General features: G+C 33.7%; 1 protein-coding gene across 14 annotated transcripts in view; it reads right to left on the reverse strand.

Moving 5' to 3' along the window:
* Pcdh15 (protocadherin-related 15) overlaps nt 1-24,199 on the reverse strand; it is a 453,622-nt gene that overhangs the window by 46,438 nt on the left and 382,985 nt on the right. For all 14 annotated transcript variants that reach the window (XM_013017079.1, XM_013017081.1, XM_013017082.1 and 11 more), the window contains one exon: nt 21,845-21,972. In XM_013017079.1, the coding sequence (XP_012872533.1) occupies nt 21,845-21,972 (128 nt within the window). The remainder of the gene's footprint in view (nt 1-21,844; nt 21,973-24,199) is intronic.

Below are 24,199 nucleotides of genomic sequence, written 5' to 3' on the forward strand. Positions count from 1 at the left end.
TGGTAAGAAATGTACGCATTATCCTGCCCATGCAATTGTAACCCCTCTGTACAGTATGTTCACAAATAAAATAAAATAAAATTTAAAAAAAAATTCTGCCATCAGATTCTTGACAAACATGTCCCCAACTTACATTGAAATAAAGATACTTTCTTTTAACACATGTAGTGCTAGAACAACTGGATATCCACATATAGAAAACTAAAGGTAGATCCTTATCTCTCATGCTGTACAAAAATTACTCAAAATGAGTCTAATACATTAGTATAAGATCTGAAACTACAGGAAAGCGTAGGTGAAAGCTTTAAGCTTCATGGATAGGCAACAGTTTCCTGAATAGGAGGTCCAGTAGCTCAGAAAATTATAACAGGAATTGACAAATGGGATTGTACCCATTATGAAAGCGTTTGGACAGTAAAAGAAGTAAGTGAATGAAGAGAGCTTATGGAATAGAAATCAAAGTCAGTTATTTCACTACCAGGAGTTTTCCAGAATAGGTAAAGACCTCAAATTTATACATCAAAAGACAAAGAATCCAAAGAATAAGGAGAGCAAACTCAATCTGCAATGAAACAGTGCAAATAGCAAATAGATACATGAAAAAAATTATCTTTAACTATAAGGCAATGCAGATTGAACCTACAGTGGAGTAACATCTTATTCAAGTCAGAATGGTTCCCTTTTTTGTCATTTAACAAGGTAGTGTATGAATACAAAATATCTTACTCAATGCTACCACCCCTTTCTACATTCTCACCCATCCATTCTCTACTCACAGCTTCCCTCTCTCTTGTTAATTTGTAGGATATACATTAGAATATTGTGTGCAGTCTCGTCCTCTTTTCCTCTACATTTGTCTACCCCTTTCCCAGACCACCTTTTCATTTTGTTTTATTTTATTTTATTTGGGAGACCTGGGGTTTGGACTCAGGGCCTGGGCACTATCCTTAGCTTCTTTTACTCAAGGCTAACACTCTACTACTTGAGCCACTTCCAGCTTTTTCTGTTTATGTGGTACTGAGGAATCAAACTAGGGCTTCCTACATGCTAGGCAAGCGCTCTACCACTAAGCCACATTCCCAGCCCCCAGCCCATCTTTTATGAGTATCCTCTTCTTGGTATTTTATTTTGCTGAAATTTGATTTTTGGCTTTCTAAGAAATTATGCTATTCAAGAGATTTCCCTTCGATCTACCATATTTCAGTTCAGTCTTCCATACACACTTGCTTGTCATCCAATGTATTTACTTATGAGTTCATAAGCTAAATCCAGCTCGACATAGGGAAAGCATGGATCTCTTGTCTCTTTGAGCCTGACTTATTTCAGTTAACATAATGTTTTCCAAGTGTTTCATTTCTTTACCAGTGGCACAATATCATTCTAATGAATGAGTGAAATTCCATTGTGTATATATACCATATTTTCTTGATCCAGCCAAGATATGGAATCTGCCCAGACACCCTTAGATCAATGTATCAGATGATTTCACAAAATTAGACAGGATGACAAAGTTAGAGAGGAAAGAACTCTTAGCTGCTGCTGGTTGGAATATAAACTAGCACAGCCTCTACAACAATCAGTGTGGAGGTTATAAAAAAAACTAAATATTATCCAAATGTGGAGGCACACATCTACAATTGCAGTTATTTAGTGTGGAATAAAGTAGGAAGATTGTGTTCTGAGCAAGCAGAGCCAAAAGTTCAAGACCCTAACAAAAAATAAAATAAAATAAGTAAAAAGGACTAGGAAGCATGGCTTAAGTGGTAGTGTGCCTTGCATGAGGTCCTAAGTTCAAACTCCAGTATTCCAGAAAAATTAATGTATAATACAGCTACAATATCACTTGGTATACATAGAAAAGAATCAGAGTGAGTTTTTTTCTAAGGCTACCTGAAAACCCATGTCTATTGCTGCAATATTCAAAAGGGTCATATATGCTATCAACCTAAGTCTCCTTCAGTGGATATAGAAAATACAGAATGTATGTTCACTAGAGTTTTATTCAGTCGTAAAGAAGGAAGAAAAATATTTTGTTTATAAGGTATTTTATTGAGCTAGAAATCCACATGTTACATGAAATAAGCCAGTCTCAGAAATATGTTTTATCTGTTTTCTCCCATTTGTAAATTTAGGGAAAAAAGATACGCTAGAAAAATACACTGAGGATGGGGAAAAACAAATAGTTTAAATAGGGATATAGGTGTACAAGACATTATGTCGAAAAACGAACTTTACAACTACGGCGGGGGCGGGAGGGGGGAGTGGAGTGCGGGGGGGGGGGGTGGTCCGCGGGGGAGGGGCACGGGACACGGATGGGAGGGGGGAGATGGGAAAGGATGGGAAGGGGAAACAAAGGAGGAGGCAAGAATGCTTGATAAGAAATGTACTCATTACATTGCTCACGTAATTGTAACCCCTGTATATGGTATTTTCACAATAAAAAAAATAAAGATGCCTTAGAAAAAAAAGAAAAATACATTAAGAGTGTGAAAGATAAAGGAAGAGAGAATGATAAGAAAAATTTGGTAGTTCATTTTTGCTTGTATAGAAATGTTCAAGAAGAAATGTACTCAATACCTTACTTATGTAACTGTAGCCCTTCTGACAACACTCTTAAAATAAAATAAAAATATAAAAAATGGTACAATGGAATTGAGTTTATTGTGCATTAAATATATGCTAAAATTTTAAGAAAAATCTCTTTGAGGAATGTTTTGTTTCATTTATATTAATGAATAGTGAACAAAATGATATTCTTGGATGATATTCTCTGCACTATAATGGGTACTAGCCAGATGTAATTATCCAATATTTTAATGAATATAGATAACAAAGTGAAATTCTAATTTGATTCAATTAAATTTAAATAATCAATGAATCTCTAATAAGTTGTACAGTTGTCATACAAACAATAGTAGTAAAGGCATATTTGCAATAGTAGAAAATTATAGAATGAACTTGATTTTACTTCAAATTCTCTATATGTTTTGACCATGTGAAATGTTTGCAGAAAGTACAAAAAGATTTAAAATTGATGTAGTTTGAGTTAAAATGTTGGTAATACACTAAATTTTAACTGTTAATTAACATATAATTATTGTTACTGTGAACTTTATTGAAATACAACACACATCCTAAAATGTATACATATTACAAAATATACCCAAAATGCATATTTTAGCAGCATCTCCTTCAATAACAATGAACACAACCAGTCTACAAAATGCATTCATGACATTTGAGCCATCCTCATCTCCCTCAGAAAAACTGCTGTCTTGATTTTATCATTGTTTAGTTATGTCTGCTTTTAAACTCCACATTGTTGCAACCAGTTAATACATTCTACTGTAGGTCTAAAATCTTTCATTTAGTTTTGTTTGTTGGACTCAAAGGCTTTTCATTTTAAAATCAATGTTATCCAACAGTACAATCACATTCAGAAAAGAAAGTATGGCTATCATGGTGATTGTTTGCTACATTAAGCCACTTTACACAGTTCCTACTGATTAACTTCCAATTTCAATAACCAATTTCATTTTGCACTGTTCCTAATTCATTAAATTATGATAACTACAAAATAGCTATAGTTCATCTTAAATGATTAAAATGCTTTTTGTCAAATGTCTTTCCTGAAACAAATAATTTAATGCAAATTTTTTTTGTGGAGTCAGTCATTGTAATTCTGAAATACTTATTTTCATCATAATATTTAAAGCAGAGTAAATAAAGAAGGTATATCAAAACATGCTTACATGTTTTTACATATAAACTGCATTTCATATGTATATTGTGTGCTAATAAATCAAAGTTACTTTCTACATCTTCCATTTGCCATGGGATTCTGGAATAGCAAAAGACTTTTCTCTGGAGATGTTTCTTGAGGATAGTTTCCAGAGCTATTAGCATGTTTCCAAACATCTCAAGTATGTGTTGTTGAATGCACATACTTGATATTGTACTTAGGAGCAGTGAAACAGATTTTCATAGTACATAGTACAATATGTACAATAGTACATAACTTATAACAAATATACTATTCAGGATTTAAACCTAGTTAGAAGACTTAAATTTAATTGATAGTGTGCACATGAATTACAACCATACGCAGAAACAACAAAATGTTCTTTGCATAAAAGAAATGACAAGATAGGATACTTTTACATACACACCAAGTTACACAGAAAACACCAGTCTTTGAATTGCATCCAATGAATTCTATTACCAGTTTAGTCTTATGTATTATGGAGATATTTATACTGGAACTTCAGATGCTTAAACTGTAATATACAACTCTACATCACCACCTCCATCATCAAAGTCAGTTAAGCCCCTTCTCTGATATCAGTAAAATTTTCAATTCCATAAACTCTTCATGATATCCATCACTGCAGGATTCATGTCCTTTCCTGTTCTACCATAGAAATTATGGCTAGTCACATTGTTTTAATATTTTGTCCTTCCACAGCATAGGTCTCAACTGGTCGAGCAATTGCCTAACACACACACACACACACACACACACACACACAAACAGACACACATACATACACACAAAGAAAGGTAACAATCTATCATATCTTATAACAACAGCAGCCAAAGAACAGATATAAAACAGTATCTAGACACATTCTTGTGAACACATTGCTTCCCCATTATGCTAGATTTACAGTTGACCATGACAGTATCTTTGTGTAATGGTGTAATGCTGGTATCCCAGCAGGACTTTCCCAGCCCTAAAGTTTATCAAGAGTTCTCATCTCATCTCAATATATATGCTAATTTATGCATACATTTCCCTTAAATCACTATCTTTATCCCAGGGCCCCTTATTAAGTGAAGTTCTTCCTCATCCCCAATCTTTGGAATTGTCATATCATTTTTCAGAAACTTTCACAATTAGTTACATATCCTGAGCATAATCATTAAACACTATGCACAAGAGATTTTGATAACTACTTGACCAATCAGGGAACTTAATCTACTATATGAATGGTCTCTCACTTTTATAAATCTGGTTCTTTCATTTTTTAATAAGTCTTGCTCTGTTAAAATGTGTCTGCCTGTGAATTCTTTCTGTGGTGAGATCTAAAATCTGAAATTCATCTCCATTAACATAGTTCTCCCCACAGAGTTATTTACTACTTTATGCCATGTGAGAACAAAGTACCAATAAGCCTATGTTTACAATAAAAATATATATGCTAAAAAAGAATATAAAAAGAATATAAAATAAATGAATAGAATATAAAAATATTTAAAAAGACCAAAGCTTTTAATAGTAGTCCAGCTTCAAACAAATATGTAAAAAATCCCTTTTAAGTTCGTGCTTTTCTGTTACCCAAGTAGATTATGAAGGATATCGAAAGCCATAGAATAGCCTGCAGAACAATTCTTAAGTTATGAAGGTAGAGAGTGTGGTGGTAAATGTGTTTCTGCTATCAGGTCAAACCTGTCTTCAAAAATATAAATAAGCCACTGCATGCAAAAACGTTAATTGTGCCTTTGACCATTTACTGATGAGAGGCTTTTTAAAATAGAATAAATTTTTCAATATGCTCAAAAAAAAGAACTAGGATGCCATCCCTCAGCAGACAATCTGTTGGTGCCTTGGTCTCGAATGTCTCTAGAGAATGGGTGACAAAAGTCATCCAGAATACTTCCCTGATAAACAAAGATGAAGTGATAAAAACAAAACTAGACATGGAAATGAAAATCAGAAAATGATTGAGACAGTATCACAACTCATATGTATTTTAATTAAGAATTATCTACTTTCTCATAGATTTTACATTTGTGTCCTTTTCAAGGGAAAAATCACATACATGATATTTTAAAATATCTAGAAATGTTATAAGTATGCCTGATACATACAGTGGGATTGATAATAACCAGTTTGAAGACACCATTCCTATAAAACACCGTCATTGAACTTAAAAATGAATAAACACAGACATGATCTGAAACATACCATAAATAGAATTAAAGTTGCTTTTTAAAATTTGGAAAAGTTCATGGAGCTATTCTAGTGAAAGCACATATAAATAAAAATCAAAAATCTCCTATCATTTATTAGATAACAATAGGAGTACATCTAGCAATCTTGGCTAAATTAATGCTTAAAAATTAAAGCTGACTCATTTAGAAAACTAAATCAAGTTTCTTAAAGAACAGATGTTATTTTACTTCATTTTACTTATTCTATCAGCTTCTTTGTAATGAAACCTTTATTCTGGGTTCATGACAAAATCATTAATAGGTGACCCTAGAAGATTTGAATACTGATTCTGAGGAATTTCCTTTAGTGAAAAAAAAATCAAGAAAGTTATGCTGAGAGTTATTTAAGAGGAATAAAGCCAAAAATGGATGCCATAATTATACTTGCTGTAATTATGTTTTTAAATGAAAGCCTAGATACGGACAACCACTTACCCATTTCTAAGATCTCATCTGGAATTTTTAATGCACACAGGTGCCCAACATTAAGAGAAAATCACCAAATAATTGCTTCTATCATACAGGGGAGTAGGTGAGACCATTAATTTTCTAACAGCCTAAGTAACTGTTCCCCTCTGTGGCCTAAATGAGTACTAAGGATGAAGAAATATTAGTGGAATAATTAGTGATGTCCTAAGAAGTTCCAAACACATTAAAGTCCAATAACACTAACTTTAGCTTCCCAATTAGATGAATTTTAACATCTAACAGCACTGAAGGCTTACTTTCCTACAGATAGGAAATGTTTTAGAATGTAACTGCAGAAATATTCAGGTCTCCACACCCCTACTAAAATCAAGCTGTGTTTGAAAGGAACAAGAAAGAGTTCTGGTCTTTAGAATTACTTTTACTTCACTCTTTTATTTTATAAACCATGAGGAAACCTTCAGTTTAAAGCTCTTACCGTTAATATACACAGAACATCATAAAATACGAATAAGGTATTCTAAAGAGTGAAATACAACTCAGCATAGGAACAATAGTGTAATAAACGAGAGGGAAGCCTGTCTATGACCTTATAAATTTAAAAGACCTTTACGGGACTATATATAGGTTTATTTTGGCAATGTTTACTCTTAAAGAGTTGTGTAAAAAGATCCCAATATAAGCCCGAGCAGGTGGCTGATGGCTGTAATCCTAGCTATTCAGGTGGCTGAGATCTGTTTGAAGCCAGCCCAGGTAGGTCCATAAGATTTATCTACAATAAATAACTCCGAAAAAGCCAAAAGTGTTGCTGTGGCTTAAGTGGTAGAGTGCTAGGCCTGGAGCAAAAGAAGCTTAGGGACACAGCCCAAGCCAAGAGTTCAAGCCTCAAGGGAGGAAAATCACAATTCAGCATTTTTTTGAAAAGTAAAAGAGAAAGTAAATATTACTTTTTAAATGTAAGGCAGCAAAGTAAAATTACACATGGGTTTATTTACATAACAACTGAATACTTTGGGGTGTTATTTTTTGGTTGTAAAACACCATAATGTCCTACTAATAATAAGATAATTATGTCATAAAAGATAGTTTCATCCTCATTATTGCTAGTATAAGGACTAACTTATAATTCCCTCCAAGCTGCTTTCATACAAACTCTGAAATCATGTGTTCTTAATTTACATCATGTGAGAAGGAGATAAACTATAGTTAATGGAAGTATGAATAAAAGAAATCACAAACTAAACTTTCTACAAGAAAGGAAACTTGTTTAAATGTTGACTTTTGCATCTTAAAATATCATCTTTATTTAAATCTTACCTTAGCATTTTAAAATGTAATTTATTTATATAATTCTTAAGAATGTGTCTTGCTATTGTGGAGCTATTTGAAGGCTTCAAACTCATGATCCCTTTACTTCTTCCTCCATAGGGCTAAGATTACAAGTGTGGAATACTGTACCTTATAAAGTTTTACCTATTCCTAAATTATTAGAACTGTTACATCACTTGAAATAATTGCTCAGTTATACAACCATATACATTCAAAGCAACTTAAATGACAGATATTATTTCTAACTTTCTGGTTGCTTCTTAGTTGTAGTATGTTCCACTAATCAAACCAAATTCAGCCTCCTTTTGTCTCTCCCTCAAGCCATTCTTTTATTTTTATGTTTTAAATACCTTCATTAAACTTTTCTGTTAAGCAAAGGAATACCTAAGTCTGTTGCTGACTAAAAGTTTTAGCTTGATTTTTCTGCCACAACAAGTTCATAATATATAAGAAAATGTTAGGAATGAGAAAAATATGTGAGTTTTAATTAGGTGAATTTCTGAATCTTTATCTATGTACTGAAGTAAACATCTACCTACTACATACTAAATATAAATGTAATGTTTCTCTTTTAAAAAATAGTTGTACAAAGGAGTTCATGAATACAATGCATCTTGATCATTGTCACCACTTTCAACGTTCTCACCCATCACTCCCAACCCACCCTCACTTCCTTTAGTTTTCTTAGATTTTTTTTTTATATACAATAAATTCTTGACTGCAGCCTTCTCCTTTTCCCTTGGCCCCACCCCTTTCTTATGACTACTCTTTTCCTGGTTCTTATTTTTGGGGTTTTGACTTAGTCTTTCTGAAGAATTATACTATTTGATTGTTCCATAGCATCTATTAGACCTTGCAAGTCACCCAGTGTGTGTACTTACAGATTTATTCTCCTTATGCCATAAGTGGTCATTTTTCTGTATTTTTAACCATCTCTGGACTGAACTGAATTATAAATCTCAATGTTCTCCTTATGTGTTTAGTTCTACCCTTGTCTCCCTATATCTAGTTTATTAGGAAACATTCTGCCTTCAAACTGTAGGATTTCTCAGTTCTGTTATTGCATTCCTGGCTTACAATGCCTATTTACAGGATTTCATCTTGTCTCATTTTTCACTCTGGGAATATTATATAAACAGAAATACTTTCCAATAGCCAGAAAATGAGGACCAATACAAGCCCATGCATGATTGTTAGTTTGGTATTACAACTTCTTGCCTTAAATTCACTCTGTTTATGTCCTCCCTAAAGCCCACATTTTTCATGTTTTTATTAACCATTTAATTGAGTTCAGCGTTCAAGTTCTTTGAACACATGGTATCTTCTCCCTGAATTGAAGAGTTTTTGTCCCATAGCCAAATGATGTCCTTTCCTGGAATATCAATATGGTATAAATAGAAACACACAGAAAATATGTACAATGCTGAATAATAAAAGCAGAACTCATTTAAATAACCAGTCTAAAGGCCTTTCTGACTCTCTAGAGCATGCTACCACCATATTACATGTATTGATATTTTATGTATTTTATGCAATATTATTTTACTATGACCTAATATAATTATAAGCTTATATAACCTATTTTCTTTATTTTAGTTCACATTTTTGAATATAGTACTATGTCCATTTACAAAAATATTTGTCTTAAAAACATCATAGTGATTTAGATATAAATATTGAGACTTCAGAGACGTGAGCTCATTTTAGTCAATTAGCAATTATATGTGTGTGGCAAACAAGGCTCCAGGTAAAAAGATGGAAACAGGCCATACTGAATACCCTAGCTGCAAATCTTTACTCAGATGTAAAATACAGGACCTACTACTACAAATAACCACATTTATTTAAATGACCTATCACTGTATAGTTGCTTATATATATTTTTTGACCAGAAAGGCCATATTATAAGTTTGACTTATGCATCTCATAAGTCTCATTGGTTAAGTCTTGCACAAAAGACTTAAAGTTTTAAATAAAGATTTAATTAAAGGTTTCTTGAAGGAATGAAATTGCCTCTAAAGAAAAACATACTTATTGATGCATTTTAAATAAATACCATATTACTTGTTGATAGCAAAGCAGAAGCATCTAGATAGAAATGTCTATTGTACTATTACTGTAATACAATGTTTAGGAGGCATTAAAATTGGAGTTTAAAAAACAATTTTCAACACTATACTGAAATGTTTAGAAATGCAAATAAATACATATTACATGTATAACATGTAAGAAGAAATTCACAGTTTGTAATATCTTAAATTTATATAAACATATAATTTTGTGTAAATGTATTACATATATTTAACATATATGAATATGTATAAATATATATAAATATAAATAAAATCCATGACTCAACACTTAGGAAATACTAGACTTATTTTTATTTTAGTTATTTTAATTGTTTCTAAAGGATCTGTTCCAGTGTCAGTTAGTGAGACTTCTCGCTGATGTTTCTTAGAATCTACTTGGAAGGGATTTCTTCTTTAGATTTTATTTTTCTTGTCTTCAGGATAAACTTTTGTGAATCCAGACATTTCTCTGCTCATTTTTGAAAATATTTTCAAACTGTCTGCAAGTTTCAGAGGTACAATAACTTATGCACTAATGAATGGAAATTATATTCCCTTAATGTATGAAATCTCGCTCCAGGCCTGCTGGCTTTCATTAAGGTAAATTAATTAGAACTACTAGGGAAATTCATCTATTCCTTATACTTATTTGCAGCTAAATTTTCTTCCTAATACATTTTAAGAAACTCTCATTCTTAATTTTCCACATTGGATATAATTATACTACAAATTAAGAAGCATTTGAGAAGTATAAATTCAAATTTTTTCAAAGCTAGTTTTTATCATTTTTGCTTAATTTGTGTTATAAATCTCCTATATCAAGTTAGTATAACAGAAAGTTAAATGAAGGATGGCAAAACTATAAGACATTTTAGATGAATGCTCTTTCTATTGATCTAATTTTTAATTTTTATTTCACAAGTGTCTAGTATAGTCCCCATACTCAGAAAATATCTTCAATTGTCAAAGGGTGAATCAAGTGTCAATGATGGAGATTGTTCTTAAGACATAGTATAGGTCCGTTTAGGGTCCTAATTCTCTGCAGGATATAAAATATCCTACAAAAAACACTATCCTCCACCCATATTATGGGTTGTTGAACATTTGTCTGGTAGATAGGCAGATGATTTGTAATTTTACCAGATTTCTCTCAGACTGAAGTATATGATCCACCAACATTTCTGAAATAAACTAACTGATTTGGATATTCACTGAGTGAGCAACCTTTTCTTCAGGTATCATGTCCAATGAGTTAAGATTCATAAAATATTCTCAAACTGCATTATTAAAAGGAAATAGTTTTAGGAGTTACTTTTCATCAACTTTAAAATATTTAAACTTTATTATTAGATGTAGCCTGGGAAAAGTTGACATATTCCTATTTTTAAAGTATGAAAACTAAGATGATATTTTTAGTAAATTACATTCATACCAACAAGCAAAAATTGAGTTTCCAGGTGCTGGAAAGGTGGCTCAATGGTAGAGTGCTTGCCTAGGATGCATGAGACCGAGTTTGATTCATTAGCATCACATAAGCAGAAAAGGCCAGAAGTGGCGCTGTGGCTCAAGTGGTAGAGCACTAGCCTTGAGCTTAGGAGCTGAGGGACAGTGCCCAGGCCCAGAGTTCTGGCCCCAAGACCGACAAAAACAAAGACAAAAACAAAAATAAAAACTGAGTTTCCACAAGGTGAATGATGATTTTTGAGTTTCTCTTTTAAACAATTAAATGATTTGTGTAGACAGAGTGGAACGAGTGTAATATATATGACAAATTATTTTTTATTACATATACAATTTATTCTCACCAAATAGGCTTTGTTTTGTTTATTTATTAAAAAGCTAATATGAGTATAATATACTTATTTTACTTATCCAATAAAGAAAAATATTTCATATGAAAATTAGTTATGAGTTCTCATAGTCCTTAATTTTTGATGTGAAAAATATAAACTTAGAACACATGTGTTAGGTATTTAATGTATACAAAGGAATAAATTCCAGATAACTTTTAGGCAACATAACTACTGTTAATAACAATATATTATATTCTTAAAAGCTGAAATATGAAAGATTACAGTGTAGAAACAGAACAGACTGTAGACGCCCTCTTCCCAAATATCCTGCCCCGAGACTTTCAAAAATATTTTTAGGTCTTTCTTCAAAATACTACAAGATACAATATAAGAAAATACAGAAACAAGATAAAAAAATAGAGGAAGAATATTTAAAGGAACTAAAGAAAAAACCAGCATGCTACAGTCGTTGTTGTATTCCTCATCTGAAATTATTAAACATACATCAACTATTTAACATTTTGGTTTCAGTTGACAAACCTTTAATGTTTAGGAAAACATTAATTTTAACACAATCTTTGAAAGAATCCATTCATTCTATACAAGTAGTTCCTTTTATAATGCTCTGTTTTCCCAGTGAAACTAAACAAAGACATGATCATAAAGGTGTGATCATATTAATAAATATATAATCAAATCTACATTGATAATTTTTGTAAAAGTAAAATATTCAGAGAAACCTAGGGTAATATTACTGTCTTACCTTTCTTGAAAATTACTAATGACAGTTGAAAAATATTTATCACTTCTCTACCTGCAATTCAGTCATTTAGTCTGTTACACTAGACTGTTATTCTGACAAAACCAAAGTTATGGGACATTTTTGCTTAAAAGAACACATTCCAGATAGTAGCCTGCCTCAGAGAGGACAGGGTCCTAAATTCTCAAGGTGCTTTTTTTTTTTTAAATAAGTTTTTTTTTTGTGAGAACACTGTACAGAGGAGGGGTTTCAGTAACAGGAGCAAAATAACAAGTACATTTCTTATCAAGCATTGTTGTCTCCTCCCTTGTTTTTCCCCTACCATCCCTTCCCTCCCATTTCCACAACTATGCTACCCCACCAGCCCCACCCCCCAGCCCCGCCTAAATTGTGTAAAGTTTGCTTTTTAGAAATAGTGTCTTGTTGCAATGGGTCAACCTGTATCCCTGTTTAAAAATTTTGTTTTTTCCCTTCCCCTCCCCAAATTATACCAACATCAAATACAGTGAAAACGGGTAATACCCTGGGGAAGGGATATACAAAACAACAAAAACATCATGTGGTACCTTATAAATACCTTAGAAGCAATAGCAAGAAAGAAAAAGGCACTTTTGTTCTTATCTTGGAGATCATTTCCCTTAACATCATCTTATCTGACCTATTCTGCTTGTCTCAGACATATACTAGTTATTGCAAATAAGGGAAACCATGGTACCTATATTTCTTCGGGCCTGGCTTACTTCACTTAATATAACTTTTTCCAAGTCTTTCCATTTCCTAACAAATGGGGCAATGTCATTCTTTCTGATGGAGGCATAGAATTCCTTTGTGTATATATACCACATTTTCTTGATCCATTCATCTACTGAGGGGCATCATGGTTGGTTCCATATCTTAGCAATGGTAAGTAATGCTGCAAGAAACATAGTTGTGCTGGTAGCTTTAGTATGGTCTTGTTTGTGATCATTCTGGTAAATGCCCAAAAGTGGGATTGCTGAGTCATAGGGGAGCTCTATGTGGAGTCTTTGAGGAACCTCCATACTGCTTTCCAAAGTGGTTGAACAAGTTTACACTCCCACCAACAGTGCAGTAGGGTTCCCTTCTGTCCACATCCTCTACAGCATCAGTTGTTATTAGAGTTCTTGATTATAGCCAACTAAACTGGGGTGAGGTAGTATCTCAATGTTGTTTTGATTTGCATTTCTATTATAGTTAGAAAGGTTGAGCATTTCTTCATGTGTCTATTGGCCATTCTCATTTCCTCTTTGAAAAAGTTTCTCTTTAAGTCTTTATCCCAAATATTTATCAGGCAGTTGTTTCTTTGAGGATTTGTTGTTGAGGGATTTAATTTTTTGAGTTCCAAATATATTTTAGATATGAGACCCTTATCCGATGTATGACTAATGAAGATCTTCTCTCAATCCGTGGGCTTTCTATTGATCTTGCTAGCTATGTCCTTTGCCATGCAGAAGCTCTGCAGTTTCATGCAATCCCATTGTCCAACCTTTCTTTGATTTGTTGTGTTTCTGGGTCTCTATAAAGAAAATTTTGGCCTGTGACAAGGAGACCTAGGGTTTTTCTTATTCCATCCTGTAATCTTTTCAGGGTGTCTACTTTGACTCCAAGGACTTTGACCCATTTGGAGTTGATTCTGGTACAGGGTGATATATAAGGATCTAGCTTTAGTTTTCTACAAGTGATTAACCAATTTTGCCAGAAGAGGCTGTCTTTCTTCCATTCTATTTTTTTAGTTCCCTATCTAAATTAGGTGACTATAGGTCTGTGGATTCATTTCTGGGTTTTCAATTCTATTCCATTGGTCCTGAGGTCTGTTCTTGTGCCAGTACCAAGCTGTTTGTTTACTATGGCTTTGTAGTAGAGTTTGAATTTTAATATTGATATTCCTCCAGCAGTGCTCTTTCTGTTAAGGATTGTTTTTGCTCTTCAGGGTCTTTTATTGTTCCATATGAATTTTTGGATTGCCTCTTCTATTTCCTTGAAGATTGAGGTTGGAATATTGATAGGTATTGCATTGAATTTGTAGATAGCCATGAGAAGTATTGCCGTTTTTATGATATTGATCCTTCCAATCCAGGAGTATGGGATCTTTTTCCACTTTCTAAATTCTGTTTTGATTTCCTTTTTCAGGTTTTTAAAGTTTTCATCATAGAGGTCCTTCACTTCTTTGGTTAAGTTAATTCCTAGGTATTTTATTTCTTGTGGGGCTATTACGAATGGAGTTGCTCTCCTGATTTCAGCTGCGTTCTTCTCATTGTTGACATACAGAAAAGCCATTGATTTTTGACGGTTAGTTTTATACCCTGCTATTTTGCCAAATATTTGAATCAGTTCAAGTAATTTGGGAATGGAGTCTGTGGGAATCTTTAAATACAAGGTTATGTCATCTGCAAAGAGGGAGAGTTTTACTTCATTTTTCCCTTTTTGGATCCTTTTTATGTTTGCTTCTTGTCTTATTGCTGTAGCTAGGCATTCCAATACTAAGTTGAAGAGAAATGGACAAAGTGGACTTCCTTGTCTCATTCCTGAGTTTAGTGGAAATAGCTCTAGTTTTTCATCATTAAGTATAATTTTGGCTGCTGGTTTGTTATATACATCCTTTATTGTATTGAGGAATGTTCCATAGATTCCTAATTTTTCCAGGGCCTTCATCATAAAGGTGTGTTGGATCTTGTCAAATGCTTTTTCTGCATCTATTGAGATAACCATGTAGTTCTTATCCTTGCTCTCATTGACGTGATGAATTATATTAATTGACTTGCATATATTGAACCAGCTTTGCATCCCTGAAATGAATCCTGTTTGATTGGGGTGTATGATTTTTTGGACTTGTTGAAGTCGATTGGCTGAAATTTTGTTGAGAAATTTTGCATCGATATTCATCAAAGTAATGGGTCTATAGTTCTCTATAGTTCTCTTTGATAAGTCCCTGCCTGGTTTTGGGATGAGGGTTATGATAGCTTCATAGAATGAGTTCAATAGTGAACTTTCTCTTTCAATTTCATTGAAGAGTTGGAGGAGTATTGGTGTGAGTTCTGCTTTGACGGCCTTGTAGAATCAGCTGCAAGTTTATCTGGTCCTGCACTTTTCTTAGATGGGAGGTGTCTTATTGCTGTTTCTATTTCAATGCTTGATAGGGGCCTGTTAATTTCGTTTAAATCATCTTGGTTTAGTTTCAGCATGTCAATATTTGCTAGGCAATCATCCGTTTCTTCCACATTCTGAAGCTTATTAGCATGAAGTTTTTTGTTCTGAATGTTGGTTGTTTCTGTGGTGAGGTTTCCATTCTCATCTCTGAGTTTGTTTATTTGGGTTTGTTCTCTTCTTTTTCTGATAAGATTTTCTAAGGGCCTGTCAACTTTGTTAATATTTTCAAAGAACCATCTCTTTGTTATGTTGATTCTTTCTATGGTTTTTTTGGACTCTAATTCATTTAATTCTGATGTAATTTTAACTATTTCTTTCCCTCTACTGGATTGGGGTTTAGCTTACTGTTCATTTTCAAGGAGGTTCAGATGTCTCATTAAATTATTGGTTTCAGATCTCTCCAATTTGTTGATGTATGAACTTAGAGCTATAAACTTGCCTCTGAGTACTGCCTTTGCTGTGTCCCAGAGGAGCTGGTAATTTGTGTGTTCATTTTTGTTGAATATCATGAACATTTGAATTTCTTTCTAATCTCTTCCATGACACACTGGTGATTCAACAGTGTGTTGTTTAGCCTCCATGTCTTACAGGACTTTCTTTGGTGGCTTTTGGTGTTTAGTTCTAATTTTATTCCATTGTGTTCTGAGAGAATGCAAAGTATAATTTCAATGTTTTTGAATTCGGACAAGTTTGCTTTGTGGCCTAAAATGTGGTCTATTTTGGAAAATGTTCCGTATGCTGCTGAGAAAAACGTGTATTCTGATGCTGCTGGATGTAATATTTGGTAGATGTCTGCATTTGTTTAGATTTGTGGTTTCTCTGTTGAGTTTTTTGTCAAGGTGATCTATCTAACACAGTGGTGTGTTAAAGTCCCCAACAATTAATGTCTTTGGATCTATGTGAGGTTTGGGGGAAAGTAGTGTTTCTTGGATGAATTTGGGCCCTCCGTTGTTTGGTGAATAGATATTTAGAATTGTAATAGCCTCCTGAAGGAGAGATCCCTTAATTAGTATGTAGCAACCTTCTTTATCTCTTTTCACTAATTTTAATTTGTAGTCTATTTTATCTGCTATGAGGATTGCAACTCTCAGCTGTTTATGGGGGCTCTTGCTCTATTCCAGTCTTTCCCTTTCAGAATATATTTATTTTTCTGGGCAAGGCAGCAGATAGAAGGTTCGTGCTTTTTAATCCAACTGGACAAGACAGTCTATGTCACATAATTGGAGAGTTAAGTCCATTAATGTTGAGAGTTAGGACTGAGAGGTGTTTGGTAGTTCCTGCCATGTTATCCACGTTCTTAGGGGCTATGAAAACGGAGCTCTTCCTATGGTTCTTGGATTCTCAGTTTGGTGTGGTTTCTCGGACTTTCTTGTGGTCTTGTTGGTTGTCTATGTGTAGGACATCTTTAAGTATCTTTTGTAGGGCTGGTTTGGTGGAGATATATTGTTTCAGTTTTCCTTTGCTATGGAAGGTTTTTATTTGACCTACTGTTATGAAGGACAGTTTAACTGGATATAGTATTGTTGGTTGATAGTTGTTTGTCTTTAGAGTGTGGCATACATCATTTCAGGCTCTTCTTGCTTTAAATATCTCTGCTGAGAAATCTTAGGTGATTCTAATTGGTTTCCCTTTAGGTGATTAATCTTTTCTCCTTGACAGCTTTATCTGAATTGATCTTGTATGGATTATAACAAGATGGTGGGAAGTCCTGCTCTGGTCTGGTCTATTTGGGGTTCTAAAAGCTTCTTGTATCTGAATAGGCCTATCTTTTTGCATGTTTGGGAAGTTCTCTTCTAAGATCCTGTTAAATAAATTGCCTAGACCATTAACTTCTGTCTCTATGTGCTCTTCTATACCCATTATCCTCAGATTAGTACTTCTGATGGGATCTTCAAAATGTTGAATAGATCTATCATATTTCTTGGATTTGTCTTGGATAGTTGTATGTTCTGTTTCTATAATATCTAGGCTGTCTTCAACCCCCAAGATTCGATCTTCTGCATGGTCTAACCTACTGTCAAGACTGTCTTTTTTTTTCATTTCCTTTCTTTCTAATTGCTTGGCTTTCATGGCTTCAAATTCTTTGTTGGAGCTTTGTTTTAGATCTTGTTTGAACTTCTTTACTTCTTTAATTTGGTGTTCAGTGTTTATTCTCAAATCACTTAGTTGATTTGTTATGGTTTCCTTGGACTCCCTTTCCTTATGATGGACACCATTCATCATTCCCTTTGTGTTTTCCCTGGATTCCTTCAGCTGTCTGTTTATGGATTTCATGAATGCCTCTATTGACCTTTGTCTATTCTCATTCCACTCATGCAATTCCTGTATTACTCTTTGATTAACTTCCTCTTGCTCATGCAATTCCTGTATTCCTCTTAGACTGTTCTGACTGCTCACATAATTCCTGTCTTTCTCTTCAACTGTTCTCAGCCTGCTCATGCAATTCCTGTATTAATTTTTGAGTAGCTTCCTCATGCTCACAAGATTCTTGTAGTAATTTTTGGATAGCCTTATTATGCTCGTGAAGTTCCTGTATTAATCTTTGGTTTGCCTCATCTCACTCCCTATCAAGTGCACATTGAGTCTTTTGCAGGTTTTCAATCTTTTCATTCACCATGTTTACCAGTAGTGTTTGTAGACCTTGTTGCAAACTCTCCTCTGGATTATTCACTAACTGTTCTGTCACCTAATTATCCTGAGTGGGAATTGAGATATCTAGACATGCCATTTTTCTTGTGTTTCTCCTGCTTGTTCTGCCAATTTGGTATGAAAGTAACACCAATTTTGTGCTAGAACACTATATTAAGGCAAGCATCAACCAGAGTCCTGTAGTTACACAGTCAAAATGGCTGCAGATACAATCTAGTTCAACAGATACAATCAATTCAACATTAAATGACTATGGATTAATGGGCTAAGAACAGCAAAGAATTTTGCAAGCCAGAAATTATTAGGTTTAAAGAGAATTGTGGGGAAAATATGATTAGAGGGATGTGGAGAAGTTAAAAAGAGAGCATATTTAACCAATCCTGAACTTTTAACATTCTGCCCTTTATTGTAAACTAAAACAAATCACCTTTCATTCACGCTCAATAAAATCGGACATTACTCTAATATTATATAGTAAGTGGTATAAAAATCTCTTTCACAAGCCTGGGCCAGTTCCACGTTTTAAAAAACAACTATTTTTTAAATTTTACAGCCAGCCTGAGTCACTACTGTTTTCAATGATATTTTTATTGGAATTCTTTTCTTAAAATAGTATTTTATGAAATGATAAGACTGGTGTAACTTATTCCAGAGTTAAGGAATTCCAGACTGATGGAATTCTAGGGGCAAAAAAGAAATAAAACAAAAAATGAAGAGGAGGAGGAAGAGGAGATTCCACACTTCTGGAGTAAAGGAAACTTTTATTGAGACTCTTTGTTTGCACCAGTCTAATCTTTGTACTCCATTTCTTCTGTTTTTGTTTTTGTTTTTTTTTTGGGTCCGGTCGTGGGGCCTGAACTCGGCCTGGGCGATGTCCCTCAGCTCTTCAACTCAAGGCTAGCCTCTACCACTTGAGCCACAGCGCCACTTCTGGCTTTTTTTTCTTTTTGCTTATGTGGTGCTGGGGAATCAAACCCAGGGCCTCAGGCATGCAAGGCAAGTGCTCTACCACTGAGCCACCTTCCCAGCCCCTAGTTTTATTTCTTCTGTTTGGCTCACTTTACTTCTTCTTTTACCCTCCTCAGATAAGCTGCCCTTATGACTTCTAATAACTTTCAATACCATTCTGAAATATTTCTTCCTTCAAAAACACCTCCTCCACTTTGAAGTACTTCATCCTCCAAAACACTTCTTAGGTTCTAACAACAACTGAAAGGTTTCCTTCATTTGACTCCACAATGCAATTTCTGCTCCAATAGCCAAATGGTTTTCCAACTATACTTTCATGATATCATTGACAAATTCTCTTCTCTATCAATCTGGGTGAACTGTTCTCTTTACATATGACTCTCCAGAATATGCCATTTCACCATTAGACACTCCTTCCCATGTGGTTACAAACCATCTACAACTTAATTTCCTATTCATTTTTTCTCCAATGCCAAAGGTTTCCTATCATCAAGCTCTCCAAACTTACTTTTTTCCTTAAGATCATGATGACAGTTCATTTCTTTCCTTTAAACAATACTCTGATTTTCACAATTCTCCTGAGGAGTGGCTCTCATGCCTTACATAAAACAGAACCTAGAGGCAAGACAGCCATGTCTCTCAAATGCTGCTTATAATGCTGCTTAGTCATCTTTGACACCTTATCTCAATTTCCCTGAAGCAGAAGCTTTCAGATCACATCGATGTGGTTTGAACAATGTTTTTCCCTGCAATCTCACATGCTGAATCTTTGTTCTCAAAATATTGAAAGTATCAGATCTATAAGAGATGGAGCCTAGTGGAAAATGATTCAATCAGTGAAATACCAATCTTTGGGGTAAGTCAAGTACCCTGGAATTGAAATAATTTCCCACAAGAATAAGTATATACCTACTTTTTAGTAGAGTAATATTCAGTTCACACACATGTACACATATGTACACATATATACATATATACTCATATAAGTGTGTGTAGCATATTGTCATTATCCATTCATCAGTAGTTGAACACTTAGACTGATTTTGTATTTTAAATATTGTGGACACTGCTGCTATAAACACAGATATGCAAGAACCTCAGGCATGATTATATGGATTCCTTCAGATGTATGTGCAGAAGTTCTATCACTGGATCATGTTGCAATAATATTTTCAGCTTTTGAGGAACCTTCACACTTATTTCCATAGCATATACAATACTTTACATCCACACAAGAACATATAAAGGTTTCTTTTTTCTTGCATCATTGTTTGCATTTGCATACAAATGTATAGGGAAATTGTTTTTAAAAGACTTGATAGAAAGGGCTAATTTGATCAGGGTATATGTCACTAGTCTAAGGTAATATGACAACAAAACACTTTTGTACTGCTAGGATATGCTAATAAAAATGTAAAAAAGAAACAAAAGAGCTCTATTCATGAAGCTTCTGCTAATAGGTAAAGGACAAAAAATTACATGCAAATCCACAACAATCAAAATCTACATTTGTTGAAGTTTGTGTATTGAAATGATTATTAGAATACTTTAAAAAAAACTCTGTAATGAACAATCTAAATGTATTGGCCCCCTACACTCTTCACCTAATAAAATGTAAGACTTATACATATACCTCACACAATAAAACCATTGCAATTATTTGCATTGCTAATTATTTGTATTGCATATTAAAGAAAATTTGATATTATTAGCTTTTGTTTTGATATATTAAAACATTGAAGTATAAGCCAAATTTACTGAAAAAGGAAGGATTTTTAAAATGCTAAAATTAGTAGTTTAATCGGCACTTTGAATTAAAAGGTTACAGAAAAACATTACATACTATATTTTTATTAAAAATTGAAGCTTTTACACTTGCCTGTATGATAATTCTGTTTCATCATCTAATACTAGAATCCCTCCATCATGACATCTTTACTGATAAATAGATTTTTTTCACTAGTATAAAAATGGAATCTCATCAGGGAAAGAGTAGCTCACTACAACAATCCTAGCTACTCAGGACACTGAGCTCTGAAAGATGACATTTCAAAGCCATCCCAGGTAGAAACTATGGCAACACTCAATTTCCAAACTAACCAGCAAACGTGGGCTGGAAGTATGGCTCACATGGTAGTAAACCAAGTGAACATGTAAGGCAAGTCATTGTGAATTACTGAATTCACACTTCACAACTGGCAAAAAGTAAAAAATAAAGAAAAAAACTCAAAAGATGTCTCACATATAGTTTAATGCTTACACACAACTTTCAAAGCAGATAAAAAACAAGAAAGAAGTAATTATATTTTCAAAAATAAATTCAAATAAATATTCTAATATATTACCTAAGGAAGCTTTTCTGACTCAAATTTCACTGGAATTATTGTTAATCAGGGACCAAATTTTAAAAAAAACAAGTAAATTTGTATTGCAATATATTATTCAAGGTAGAACATTATAAGAAAATTGTTTCTATTTTTAAATGAAAGTAAGGTACAAAATGTGCTTAGTGGCTTACCTCATATAAATAGTCTGTGTTTAGATTGTATAATTAATCTCATGTAGCTCTGAGTTTCAGACTTTTGTACTTGTAATATCAATAAACATAGTTAATGCAAAGTATGTGCTTACTTGCAAAAATCAGAACTCTGGTTTTAGTTCTGCTCCCTTGATTTATTTTCTCATACCTTCACTCTGAGTACAGACGCAAACATTCTTGCATCTTCAGATACACCTCCAATGTAGAATTTCTTCTGGAACACTGGGGGGTGATCATTTTCATCCTGAATCTCAATGTACACCTTAGCTGTGTTGCCTGGAAGACAAAGTATAATACAATATAATACATTATTAACTGGTAATTACTCATTGGGAAATATTCCCTGGGATAAGTGCTTACAGTTTTTTTTTTTGGTCAGTCATGGGGCTGAACTCTGGGCCTGAGTAATGTCCCCCAGCACCCTACCACTTGAGCCAAAGCAGTGGTGCTGAGGAATCAAACCCAGGGCCTCATGCATACAAGGCAAGCACTCTACCACTGAGCCAACTTCCCAGCCCTCTGCTTTAATTTTTTTTAAAGAATGGAAATTACTTCAGTGAGTAAGTCTCCCATAAATAGTTTCCTAATCCTACTCCTCTCAAATGTACAAAACATTGCAGTGGAGTTTCTGGTATAATAAGATTTATCATGATTTCTTTTGGTTTAGAAGGCACTGTTAAATTGTGTACTACTAATTTTTATTTAAAATTTCCAATAGTTTATGTCCTCACTTTCCCACATATGTCTTTCACTTTCTCACACACATTTTCATAAATTAAATACATCATATGTGCCATTCTTGTGTTTAAAGAAACAATAATATTAGCTTAAAATGGCACTATAATATTGAAAGCTAACAGTAGTTGGATGAGTTGTATCTGTGAAAAGGAAAACAAGTTTTGTTTTGTGTTATTTTGGATGGTACTGGGTTTCCAAACATTATGTGTAACTCTTTTCTCTCCAACCATTTCAAAAGCAAGTAAAGTTTCACTTATTCTTAGGTTTTACTGAGAAAACAAGTAATTCATTCATGTAATCATCGTAAACATCTCTTAGATACATGATGTACCTCTTGCACAGAGCTGGTATTAATTCCTTAAAGTTTGAAAAGTGACATTTTTGTGGAAATAAAGATATCTCTATAAAAGTCATATAAGTCAGGTGTTGGTGGCTCAAACCTGTAATTCTAACTATTCAGGAAGCTGAGATCTGAGGATCACAGTTCAAAGCCAGCCAGGGCAGGAGAGTCCATGAGACTCTTAGCTCCAATAAACCACCAGAAAACTGGAAGTGTCACCATGGCTCAAGTGGTAAAGCACTTGCCTTGAGCTGAAGAGCTGAGGGACAGCAGCCAGCCCAAAGTTCAGGCCCCACAACTGACCAAAAAGAAAAAAAAATCATACATTAAGTTTACATATTTATAACACTTGAATAAATCAGAAAAGTTCGTTTAGGAAGTCTATTACAATATTTATTTGAATCTACTTTTGCAAATTAATAGTTAAAATAGTTAAGTGATTAAAAAATAAAAATGCTAACTACAATAGAAATCTAGTAAATTAAATAGCTAATTCAAATTCAGAATTAATTATTTTCCATTTTATCAGCTTTTTTAGTTGTTTTACATATCAGATTATCCATTGTTTTTGGACTAGTGAAAATGTTAATCTCTTATTTATGATGTGATGAGGAGTTCTTAATATTCAATGAAGAAATGCATTCTTATGGTATGTACTTAATTTGATCAAAATATATAACTTATAAATCATATGAAAATGCTTTCCTCCTGTGTATAACTTTTCAGTGAATCTTAACCTCTACCATAGTCAGTAATACATGATAAAACTAGTTTTCTAGGACCAGATGAGTACTTCAAGTGAACTCGAGCCTACACTTTAATTAACTGCAGCTAAAACACAGGAGGGTCATGATGGCTAAACATGTTTAGGTCTGTAGCAATGCTAGGATGGACACTAGGCTCTTAGTCTCATGTAATTATATAGTTCTATTGTACTGACCTTCAAATTTCATCACACTTGTTAATGTGAGAAATTTTGTGGATTGTCTATGTCTGTATAAACATAACTGTCTCTTGTCCTGTTTACACCAAACCACAAGTGCTGCTTTAATTAAATCTGATTCCATTCCTGAAAACACCACACCCTCACAGGGCTCCAGTATGCACTGCTCTTTCCTGATAGGACTCTGCTTTCCTTAGAAGGCCTCTAGGATCCTGAAGAATAAAGTGTGCCATACAAGACACAACTGGAAAGAACTCTAAGACCTTTCTTTAAAAAAAAAACACATTAAACCACTACTAATAATTTTCATTGAATACTTTATCTACTATAGTTTCATAAAGCCTGTAGAAATAGCAAATTAAGTTTATTGGATATTCTGTAGTAGATTGTTGTTATTTGGAAGGGTTTACAGGAAGCTGGGGTGGTAATTTTTTTGGAAGTCATGTACTGATTTATGTGTGTTGTAAATTTGCTTAAATTAG

Source organism: Dipodomys ordii, unplaced genomic scaffold (genome assembly GCF_000151885.1).
Source record: "Dipodomys ordii isolate 6190 unplaced genomic scaffold, Dord_2.0 Scaffold34, whole genome shotgun sequence".
NCBI lineage: Eukaryota > Metazoa > Chordata > Mammalia > Rodentia > Heteromyidae > Dipodomys > Dipodomys ordii.